Source organism: Poecilia formosa, unplaced genomic scaffold (genome assembly GCF_000485575.1).
Source record: "Poecilia formosa unplaced genomic scaffold, Poecilia_formosa-5.1.2 Scaffold192, whole genome shotgun sequence".
NCBI classification, from domain to species: domain Eukaryota; kingdom Metazoa; phylum Chordata; class Actinopteri; order Cyprinodontiformes; family Poeciliidae; genus Poecilia; species Poecilia formosa.
The window spans coordinates 1192281-1204451 of record NW_006800131.1 but is presented as its reverse complement, the minus strand read 5'-3'; the positions used below and the strand labels follow the sequence as shown (position 1 = coordinate 1204451).

At 39.6% G+C, this 12171-nt stretch overlaps 1 protein-coding gene across 3 annotated transcripts in view; it reads right to left on the bottom strand.

Annotated features, from left to right (window-relative positions):
- The window catches only part of LOC103147963 (semaphorin-6D-like), a 172573-nt gene that overhangs the window by 36823 nt on the left and 123579 nt on the right, over positions 1 to 12171 (bottom strand). For all 3 annotated transcript variants that reach the window (XM_007566548.1, XM_007566551.1, XM_007566552.1), the window contains exons 9-17: positions 8602 to 8692; positions 8158 to 8280; positions 7157 to 7245; positions 6821 to 6910; positions 6222 to 6349; positions 4981 to 5112; positions 4685 to 4840; positions 2770 to 2943; positions 2534 to 2674 (exon numbers count right to left, since the gene is read on the bottom strand). In XM_007566548.1, the coding sequence (XP_007566610.1) occupies positions 2534 to 2674; positions 2770 to 2943; positions 4685 to 4840; positions 4981 to 5112; positions 6222 to 6349; positions 6821 to 6910; positions 7157 to 7245; positions 8158 to 8280; positions 8602 to 8692 (1124 nt within the window). The remainder of the gene's footprint in view (positions 1 to 2533; positions 2675 to 2769; positions 2944 to 4684; positions 4841 to 4980; positions 5113 to 6221; positions 6350 to 6820; positions 6911 to 7156; positions 7246 to 8157; positions 8281 to 8601; positions 8693 to 12171) is intronic.

Sequence of the window (12171 nt, the reverse complement as noted above, 5' to 3'; positions counted from 1 at the left end):
TAAATAAAAAAAAACAACCCTTGGAAAATACAACAAAACTTGTAGAACAAGGAAAATATTTAGTTCTTTGTGTAATTTTGCCAAAACTTATGATCCAAAAAGTGTAACTTAAGGACTAAAATAAAAATCTATTTTAAATTACAAGGTAGAGATAAGTTAAGCAAAGTGGAGTCTTTTGGGGATTTAAGATTTAAATCTCACTTGTATTCTCTCTGTTTTGATATGAATTATTGATAAGTGGATTTTGTTGCAGTTGTTCGTATACGAAGACCTAAAGAAAAACCGATCTTCTCCTTACCGTCCACATTACAGTATCCTGCTATTAAGATAAAAGTAGAACCTTCAAAATGGCCTTTTGACAGTCGTCACAAAATATCTCTGCAAGTCAGATAAACAAAGACGTGTTCAAAAACAGACCTGCATTTAAGATCAAGGACACATTGATAATACAACGTCTGAGTTTCCCCTGCCTTTGTTTAGAGACGGTGAGCTGTCACCATCTTTTCATGTGTTTCTGAAACACACACAGCCAAACACGCTCGTGACAGCAGCTGCCATCAGGTAGCCGTTTCAAATCTAGCAGACCCTCGGTAACGCAAACAACGGCCGCCAACAACTCGCACGTGTTTGCACATCTAGTCTCAAACGCCTTCATCCATTACCAGTCCAGTTTTATTCGGGCTCTGCCCATCAATCACGCGCAAATGCACAGTGGCACAATTCACAAGCAAAACACCGAGGCGACACGGCGGCCAGCCAAAACAGCAGTGTAAGTATTTACCAGTGCTGTCAAACCGTCACATCGCAAGTCACTCTGAATAAAGAGACCAAGTCCCAGCGACCAGGGGGTGAAGTCAAGGCAACAGTCAGAAAAAAAAAATAAAAATTTTTTGCTTTCAGTAGAAAAACAAGTTCAGGTTCGGGGAAATTAATGATACCGCAAGCAAAAGATAAAAGGCACAAAAACTAACAGACAAGCAATCTGACTTCAAAAAAATGAGCAACAGTAAAATGTGCCAAAACAACACATAGCAGTAAATACAAGACAGGGAGCGGGCCAACAGTGTGCATAATCATTAACCAACCATTACTAGTAACATGGAAAAAATAAACATTAGTGGCAGATCATCAATCCTTAAAGTTCTAAAGTGGGTCGGACAACTAGAGTTGACCAATAAATCAGGTATATTATATATATGTGTGTGTGTGTGTGTGTGTGACAGACACATGAGAAACATGAAACAGAGTTTTCATTTATTTCACTGAACTGTGATCCAGAACCGCACAGCATTCTGGGGAATGTAGGCAGAAGAAAGGCTTTAGCCGCTCACAGCCAGATTAGCTAGGTTGGTGGCATCAACTCACTCACTCACTCGTTTGTTACCTAGCAACTCACTCATTCTTTGGTTACCTAGCAACAACCAGTTGAGTAACTTGCGCAGCAGTGGTTCAAGGTTTTGCCACTGTGCCTGATAGCAGTTTAAAAAAATATTTCATAACAGGTTTGCCTGCATTTCAGATATGTAAAACAGCAAAAAGAAAATCAATAATTATTGAACATGTTCCATATGGAATGCTTATAATGACGTTTTTCAGCCATATTGTTAGCATAGCTCCACCTCCTAAAGTTTACATTCTTCCTCTAGTTTCCACTAGATGTAAAACACGAGGCAACCTTCTTCTGTTGCTCCATGGCACAGTTCTGATGCAACATGCCTATTATTGGTACTTTCGGCAGTAAAATGAGTCCCACATGTGTTCTGACTGTTGATCCAGGCTGCATTTCAACTCCGCCAACCGTAGCTGCATTTGGCAAGAGATTATCCTTCCACAGATGTTAATAGGTGTCATTTAAGGTTGACATAAACCAAAATTTACCTCAAATATATTCTTCACCAACAATTGCTTCATTACATCGAAAGCAGACGTCTTGTTCATACTCGTTAGTTTTTCCGAATCCGAGTCTCGGTTGGGTGTAAAACCCACAGTGAAGCTGTGGTGTGTTTGACTAGCAGCAGAGCGTGCGTGGCTTTGCGTGATGGAGTTACAGCTGGTGCAAGCCTCGCTTTGCCACTGCAGCTGTTGCCACACCAGACTGGCTGGCTTTCATTCATCCTGCTCAGTGATTAAAATGAGCCTGATTAACACCAATGTGAGTGTGTGCATGTGTGTGTGAGCGCACATGCATCCCTCTAAAGTGATGAATGTGCTCTAATTTGGGCAGTGAGCTCTGTTCTTTTCAGCCTAATGAAGTCTATAAATAAAGTTCTTTAATGTTCATGTTTTACGATTCAGATTCCCCCCATTATTACCCCGAATGCACATGTGTTTCTACAATATTTATTATGCTACCAAATTAGGCTTGCTATTTTAATAGTTAAATAGATTTGTAGCTAACAAACTTGAGACTTTGTTAAACTCGTACGTCTCACAGTGACTCCAATTTAAATTTTAAAATGCATTTTGATTGAGTGTAATTTCCCTACGATTAAACGTTTGTATGAAGTCGTTAGTTTTATTCCTGTTTCCTTACTTTTTACAGGCTCCATGTTGGGTGCAGCGGCTGAGTGGCACTCTGATCACACAGCTGGTAAAAGCAACAAACAGTGCATGATGGTCCTTGTCCAACTCCAGTCCCAGAACCCTCCTGTCCTCCTGACCCTGAACATTGCACCTGAGCACACAAACGGAAAACGGAGCACTGCTCTGAAATCCGGGCACATTTTTCAACGCCAGCGGTAGGCGGATTAAAAACGAGAGGAGCAATACTTGGAGGGCTTATAAACGTCGATGTCCTCCAGGAGTTTGGATCCAAAGCTGTCATTGGGATGTGTGCTGGCCAGAACTTTCAGGACACGGCCGTCGTCTGAGCCCAGGAACATGACTGTTCTGTCCTTAAGGGGACCGGCTGAAACATCCACCACAATCTGGGTCAACTTGGACCTGAAAAAAAGAGAAAGAGGAGAAAAAGAGCTTGAAAATCCAATCTGTGTTGTGAGTTATTAGAAGCTTGTAACGACTCCATAACCTCAATGTCCAGAAAGTGCATCTAAAAATTCAACTTTTGTCAATATTTCTTGTGTATTAGGAAATCATCAGCTACTATTACAAACTTATCTATACAGTTAATAGTTAAGACAGGTTAATTACTGTATAGTTGCAAGAAATTGTTTAATAATCCAATAAATCAATCAGTAAAGCAGTTCACAGCCGGTTTTAGAGGAAAATCTGACCCAAGAAATCTAACAAGGGGAAAATCTGTCCTCATTTGGTCATAATACACAGAGTACTGACAGCATCAAGAAGAGTCATACCACCAGGAGAAAAGCTGCAATGATTTTGGCACCATATTAAAAAGGCTAAAAAGTGAAATAATGTGGTTTAAACCTCAAACTAGTTCCCGCTGTCTTTACATAATAAGCAAAAATATCGGTCTCATATTGAAACAAGAATCTAAATTTCTCTTTATGGTTTAGAAATCAGCATCAATTCTTACAGAAATCATTCAAAACCAACCATTTGATTTCTACTTTACTTTTATCGTCACTTATCCTCGTTCTTCATAAAACTCACATCAAAATGTTAACAAACTGAGGCTCACTCCTTACCCAAGAGTCGAACTGACTAATGCTGCATGAAGGAGTCAGCAGATTTTCGCTACCCTTCGGATATCTGCATCATCATTATCTGGGTCAGCCTGGACCTCTCCAGCAGAGAGGCTAATTCGAACATGGAATTAAGAATCTCATTCTCATTTCAGACTGGTAATTAGAATCCATCAGAAACTCATTTGAAATCTACAGCCGGAGATTAAAAAGGTCACAGAATCTCCGAGCTGCCGAGTCGGTGGGAGCCGGAGCAAGAACTTACTGTGAGCCAGCATCTAATCACGGCTGATACAGATGATTATCCTCCAGGCTTTAGGTCGGGTAGCGGATTCACTATCCCTCGCTGTGGCTGTAATTTTCTAACTTGCCCCTTCCGGGTACACTTTACATCCTCCTCTTTCATTTTGACCTTTAAGAACTCTTTTTTTTTATTGTCCTGGCCTTCCTGGAGCATTTAGTTCAGGTTTTCTCTGGGTGATTAAAAAAAAAAACACCAAAGCGTTTTGCTTGTTACTGCAGTCTGGCATAGATGTACTCACACTGCTACAACAGCACATCTGACAATAATTTAAAGAACAGATTTATTCGTGGATGCCAATTTCTGCCAAAAACAAGAAGAAGAAGAGTATGAAGGTAAGGGGGATTTGGGCAGGTGTCATCTGTGGGTGTAAGCCAGTCAACACCTGCTTATCTTGTGAAGCAGACTCCGTCTTTCCCACTATCTGCAGCAGGTGTAACGGTTGCTACATTTTCTATCTGACAGCAAATGACAAACTTAACTCTTTCCACCTACATGCGTAACCTGGCTATTGCTGATGATTTGGACCATGCATCGCGGGATGAGCGCTTTCTAAAGGTCTAAAAAGAAAGCATTTTACCCCAGCACAACATGCATGTTTAATCAAACTTCACAGACGATCTGGAGCAGAACATAATGGCTCATGTGTTTCCAAAATGGAGCTCTGATATTTTAAAACATAATCAGTCTCGTTCATGGCAGAGAACGTGAACCGGAACCAGCTCAGCATTCATATTGTGACTTCAGGAAGCGGACAGGAAGCTCTGATGCGTTTTACCTGCTCGACGTCCGTGTGAAGCAGGGCCGGTCGTTGACGGAGGGAACCGCCTCATCCATCAGAGGATAAGATTTGATGAAAGTCAACATCTCATCTGGGAACTGAACCGAAGATTTGTAGTCTGAGGCCGGACCGTCGCCTGCACAAGTACCAGGTCTGGGAATAAAAGAAAAGAAAACTTTTACAATCAGCAACCTCACTACATACAATATGATAATATTCAAATCATGCACACGATTTTTTTCAGCGTCTAGATTAAAGTTTCTGATTACTCTGACTTGTAGAGAAAGGCTCACCTTGGTCTGGGAACTTGTTCGTCTGGCACTGGAGTCCAGGATGAGTCACTGGTCCTCTGCTCTTTGAACTTCCCGTTGAAGACTTTCTCGATGTCGTCCATGTAAAAGGCACAAACTGCTGAGCCTGGGATGCTGGAGAGACGCAGGAAGTGATGACAGCAGGTATGCATCATGAAACATTCTGTCTTATGTCACGTGCCTCGTCTGCGTGGGTCTGTTGGTGCCGGTTCTGAACTGGGAGCTTGTTTTGTTTGTTATTTGGCAACCTGTTGGCCCAAGTCGGCCACAAAAACCTAGCAATAACCCAACTGTCTCGCACCATGATGCCCAGCAACAAACTCAGCATTTCTGACTCGCACCAGGATCCGTTTAGCAATTTAAAGTTTATATTTCCACAACGGCAACAAAATCCAATATTGGACTGACTACTCCACCCACTGAGCCACGTTTGCCTTTGTAAACTCAATTTTTATAAAATAAGCTGCAACTAATGAGGTCAGCCTCATGGATTATTATGAGTATTCTGAAAATGGAAGGAAAAGAAAGAGCACAGAGTAAAAAAAAAGGAGGTAAGGGGATTAATTAATTGAAAATGGCAAGGGAAGAGAGATTCCAAGAAAAACCTGTATATATTTTGCAGACAGTCATGTAAAGCTGTACCTGAGAAGACCCCATTTGACATGTTATTATCCCTGACCCAAATCTTAACAGGGACCCAATTTCTTTGTGAAATCTTTAAGTCCCGAGAGTGAGAACCTGGGTACCGCGTTCCTAGTTTTTAAATGATGTCCTCATTTCCATAAATGTCGAGTGAAAGAAACGTCTTTGCTTTCCAACAATAACCACACACATCCCTTCTAACAAAATGTACACATTTAAAAAAGGCCCTGCCTTTCCAAATGACCTCCTTAACAGCTAAAGTACCTTTACTTTTTAATTCAACTAAAACTAATAATTTCTTTCATTTGGAAGAAGGATGCAATAAAAAAACATATGCACCAGTCTTCTAAAACATTTTCCTGCATATTTTTTCATTAATTCTCCACTTTGATAAAATTGTCTTAATTTTCTGTCCACTTTCCAAAATTACGCTCAAAGGAGGATGCCCTACAACCAATTTTACAACTGAAGACAGCCACGCATACTAAAACTACTAATTAACAGAAACCTCAAACACATGAGCTTTCTCACCAAAGCAACTTATTTCCTGCAAAATGTCTTAACATACTTGGTGAGCTCACCTGTTGGACTGAGTGGTAAACACGCCAACAACTGCTGGCCTCTGGTTGATCTGCAGCACGTTGGTGAGAGACTGAAGAACATCGAAGTAGAAGAAGGAGTCTCCTGGAACCGAACAGTTCAACCGGGCCTGACAAAGACAAACTGATTTACAGATGGGCAGGAAATATTTGGAAGTGTTGCAGTCACCTTAGATGTTTTCATCCACTCCAGTTTGCTCTCATGCTAGGCTAGCGTTAGCATATTTACACCGTTGTGGTATGAAACGGTGTCCTTTTCCCATGGTTATGCATCATAAAAGCTGTCCAAAAGCAAAACAGAAAGAAAGAAAAAAAAAATCCTTCGAGCTGCACTGCATCCAAAACCAGAAAAATTAGGAACGAAATTTTACAAAGAACAAATCAGAGCTACTCCAACATGCTGCCACAATGAGGTTCAATTCTACCTTATTTATAACTGTATTTATACGCACACAGCTGCATTATGTGACGTATTGCTGGAACAGTGACCCGTCTCGTTTAGACGAGCTCTTCCATCCCGACTCTGATCAGATACTTGAGATCAAATCGACACGTCTGCAACTTTCACTCAAGAAAATCACCTTCAGGAAGGAAGTCCAGTATCTATCCAGAACTCTGGGTGATCCTCCGTTATCATTCTTACAGACACGCGCGACTCGAGAAAACACAACCTGCGAAAATTAAAAAGAAGGAAAAAAAAATGACGACGAGTAAACATTGTGCGTAGCTCATTTAAATTCATTTTAAAAGAATAAGTTTTACTGCTTTCAGGATTACAAAAACACAACAAACTACTGTTTAAAAAGGATTTATGGAAATATAAACTCATCTTTTAGGGTTCGTTTCTGTTTCCTGGTTTTAAAAAGTTTCAACCAACTTGTTTCATTGTGGAAGAGACTTTTCACACGTGCACGTACCTTGCCCAAGGCTGTATATTCCACTGCGATCTCACTCAGGAAAAAGTAGACATAGTTACCATAGTCGATGGCATGCAGGAAATGAGGCTCTGCAGAGAGAAAACAACAACAATCATCTGTTTCATCTATTTTCAAGGCGCATTTTTCTCCAACGTTTAAGCTTCGTTTCTGTTGTTGAAATCATCCCTGGAATGATCAGGTTGGAAAAGCTGATTCTACGGTTTCCAGAATCCTTTTCAGAGAAAAAAAAAAAAAAAAACTAAATATTGGGAGTTTAAATTAAAAGGGTTGACTCCTACTGTCCGTCTTATACAGTCAACAGATTTATTATTCCTGCAATCCGCCAGGGCAACACTAATTTTAATTTATTTCACCATTAGGTGGACCAATAAGGGACAATACTAATGTGGCCGTAACACTTTTGAGTTTTAAGATCAATTACAACTGCCTTTATAAACACAAAAATACAGTTTTGGGGCTTCAAAGCATTTAAAACTTCTCACTCTAAACACTAACATTACAAGTTGTATTTTGAAAGCAAACCCGTTTCCTTCATTTGCTGTCTATTGAGGTTTTAATAGAATAATTTTTCCCAACATTAAATCAGAGGCTCAGCTTTGGTTTCAGCAGGTTTACATCATATGTGCCTGCTGTGAAGATCTGCAACACCACGAGGGAACATACAAAGCATCTGTAGAAGTCTGTCACAGACTTTAGGGACTCATTGACTACAAAGAATATTTCACACAACTGGTAACCATTGCAATTTATTCTGTTAAAAGCCGTGAATGATCTTTAAAGGCTTTAATACTGATGCAAACGTATTCAAATTAGAGAAAATAGCTCAGATTTTAAATGTAGTATTAAGTCGATGCATGCTGCAGGCTGCGCTGCTGAAAGGTGTGGCGCCTAAAAGTTATTAAAGATCAAAACTAAAACGCTGCCGATGGTGAAGATGATTCCAGCCATGAAGTGATCAAAGTCATGTTTCTGCAAAATACCTCTGAGCCATTTGGAGTCATATTTGACGGTCCTGAGTACCGGCCGGCCCTCGCCCAGGCTTCTGTAGATGACAGCATCGCTTGCTAGAAAGTCCGTCATGGTGGCCGAATAGAAATCTCCCCCTGCAAACAACAGGACGAAATAAAATTAGGAAAACGATTTAAAGCACCATCTATTACAGGTAATTAAATGTCCCAGACAAATAAATGCTTCATTCTATGTCTAACTATTTACTTGTTTAAATTACCACCAAAAACTTGGGGATGCTGCATGTCGAAGTTTTAGAAATTCAGTAAGTAGGAATAAAATCAAAGTTCTCATGACATTGATTGCATTTCATTTCAGAATGATTGATGAAAACATGAAGTGTTTTTATGATAAACTTGTTGCACTGGTGCATGTAAACCTGTAGAGATCCCTTCACTTGGTTTACTGAAACTTACCAGCAAACAATCCAACATTGGACTGAATGGACTCGAACGGACAGCGAGCCTGACCCACCACTTCCTCCCCAACCTGCTCCAAGGAGGTCATCTGAACACCAGAGAAAGAAAATCACATTCCTGCCCCTCCGCCTCCAAAACAAACCAAGAAACTCAAGACACTTTAAAATAATAAAAACATCTGTTTTGGTTTGACCTTTTGGAAAGAATTTGCAGAAATATGAACATGATGTCTGCAAATAATCTGCCAGCGTCAGTCAGTGTTCAGCTGCAAATCACTTGGTGTTGCTGTGCTAATAATTCACACATGTTGTGCTTCATCCTTCCATACTGCAATGAGACTGACGGTAACGGCACAGATGAGCGCATTTCAAAAACAAAAGGTCACCGTTTAAAATTCATGACAAAACAGTTCCTTTGGTAACAAATCCCTCAGTTATTTGGCACACACTGCAGAAAAACCCCCAAAAAATCCATCAGGAATCTCAACATCTGTTTGCAAACAAAGGACACGTTTGTGCCTGGGATAAGGTTCTGTTTTATATATTTGGTTAATTATGCTGCTAATATTCAGGCTGGCCCTTCGGTATCATCTCAGCGTCGCCCTGGCAGACGAGCCGACAGCAGCTTTCTGAGTGTGTTAGCTGAATCTCTAACAGAGAGACTTTAGCCTCCCGAGAAGCCTCATAAATACACCTGTCTGCCATTTTCTCCCTTGGGGAGCTGAATCCGTTTCGAGCTGCAAATGCTGAACTCCCCGACGTTTCTGCCAACCTACTTTGCCGTTTTAATTCCTAATCCAGCCCTCGGTTATTATACTTCGTTGTTTAAAATCGGAGCAGGGCTTTGTTCCTTTCGTGCATACCTTTACAATTCCTTTTTGGATTTCTACAGTCTCCTAACTTTCCAACTCAGGAGATTAACTGGATTTAAGCTAAAACCCAAGTCAATATTTAATTAATGTCATTTTTCCTTTTTCTTTGGTGTTTATCTCCAACAGTCTCGCCTCAACAGCCACATACAGAGTAAATAGACCCTAATTTCCACCAGTATTATTGTTCATCGTCTGCCGCTGTTGCAGCGCTTGGAGACAATGATGTTGATGAATTAAAAGCCCTCTGCAAGAGTAGGGCAGGCCATATGAGCCCACATTTATAATGACTTGCTGGCCTGCATAAACAACTCTTAAAGGGATTTTGGATCATCATGGCCTCAATACAAAGAGAATATATAAAATTATCTCTAAGAATATCTTAAATGTTGACTTGGCAGACTGTAATTGCTCTAATTTACAACACAATGTTTCCAGAATTACAAAATTTTAATGCATAAGAATTTAAAGCTGTCAAACATACAAGCTAAGCTTTGAAATCATTCAAGAGAAACATGACTTTGCGGTTTCTCCAAATTCCAAATGTCTACTTTTAGAGCCAAATGCTTCAAACTGGAATAAAAGCTCCTTTTCTTCAGGTGAACATGTTTTCTTTCTCCTCCACAGCAGGAGATTTCAAAGCCCAAGAAGTTTCTGCTAAACAGGGTCATAAGCTGTCAATCAAACCTGCAGCACTGCGGCGGAAGGGTAAAAAAAGAAACCGCGGCTCCTGAGTGGCAACTGGGATGGTGGGATTTGTGAAAGTTTGTTTGGTTTTGACGAGGCTGCCAATTACGAGTGAGGGGAAACTCCGTCAGAATCAAAGGCATCATGTCCCTGAGACAGATCTCCGGCTTATTATCTAAAACACGGGAGGCAAACAGGGCTTGTAAAGTGAACAGAATGGGTCTGACTGAAAAAAGAATAAAACCACAATAATCTCTTGGAGGGCTTTAACACAGAGAATGGAATAAAATATACGGATGACAGATACAGCTGGATTTTTACTCATCAAGTGAAGTTAGAAAGAAAAAAAAAGTTAGAACTTGAATTCTTTCTAATTTGGTTCATGAGGCCCCGACTGATCTAAACTCTCTATTCATGTTGCTGATAGAAAATTTGTAAATTAAGTTGCACCCGGAGCGTTATCCAGATTGCCACTTTATAAAAAAGTCCAGCCATTTTTCTAACCATGCAAAGCTCTTTAAACGCAGTGAATATAATTATGATCAAACAAATCTTTTCCTGAACGATAGAAATGCTTTGGGATTTTTTTCCCTATTTCACGATGAAATAGAGAGACAGTACCGGCTGCTGCTCCCCATCTATCCATTTCATATGTGACCTGTTCTTCTCCTGGAGCTGCATGTTTGGAGGACATCTCTAAAGATGGCAGCTGGAACACCAGATGCTAAATTCTTTAATGTTAAAAGCAAAGTCCTAAGTTTATTAGGCAACTGGTTTTTCTGTGTATTCTTTACTGGAATTACACTGCAGCATGTGTTGCATGATAAGCGAGTTATATTGATGCAAGCTAGCATGTAAACATGCTACTATTAGCCTAGCACCTTAGGTAACATCTCTGCATACTAACATCCTTAGCAAGAGCAAAACATTGTTGAAGATTTTAGTTAAGTCAGTTCTAATTTAAGCAAAAAAAAAAATTGAATTATGAACATGTTATCCTGCTTTAGGTAATGTTTTGTCAAAAAATTAATGCAGCTTTCTTAAAGTTACTATAACACATGCATTTAATTTATTTTATTCAAAATACAGATGCAAAAGAGAGCCTGTCTTAATAATTCGTTTATTTTCACATCCGGTAGATGACATAAATTAACACCAATTTACAGCAAAACGAAGCGGAGAAGAAACCAGGGTTTCTTTTTAAATCAGAGTTTAAAAAGAAACCCTGGTTTATTAGTTGGAAGGAACATAGTTTTAGGTTGTTTTAGAACCTAGAGCCATAAGAATACAAATAATAATAATAATAATATGTAGGTGTTTTAACTAACCAAATTCATCAAACTCCTCTGTGTGAGATCATGATTGTGAAATAAAATACAAAGTAGTGTTACTCTTAAAAGCTGTTCTGAAATGAGTTACTGTAAGTGTTTTAGGAAGAAAAGACGATCTGGTAATCAGAAGCTATAACCTAGTTAGTAGCTTCAACCTCTTAATAGAGGGTATCAGTAAGGCTTGCTTGCATTAATTATTGAAAAATTAGCTTATGACAAAGGTTCAGTTGACACTGACCTGCAGAAAGTGAAGAGATGAGCTAAAACTATCTCACACCTCCATTTATCTGCTTATTTTCCACCAGCTGCCTGCAGTCCGTCAGTACAGAGGTTCATTATACAGCAAATGTGATGGAACAAGGTGGGAGGATAAAGTAAAGGCAGATTCAGATTCAATCCACTTTAAGGGGAAATACTATAAAATACACTCATTTTTTAACACACCTAATATAAATGTAGGAATCCAGGTGACAATGTTTTATCCTTTTTTAGCAATTTAATTCTGTTTGAGGGCTCCGAGACCCCTCTCTATGCTTCTTAGTGTGTTTTAAATCTATTAGGTAAATTACAGGATATTTGCTTCGGATTTGATCCATTTCGTTTGGGAGTTTTACATGTGGATATTTAGTATGTTTTATGAAGAGATTATTACTGCAAAGGCTACAGTAATCTGCCTTCTGC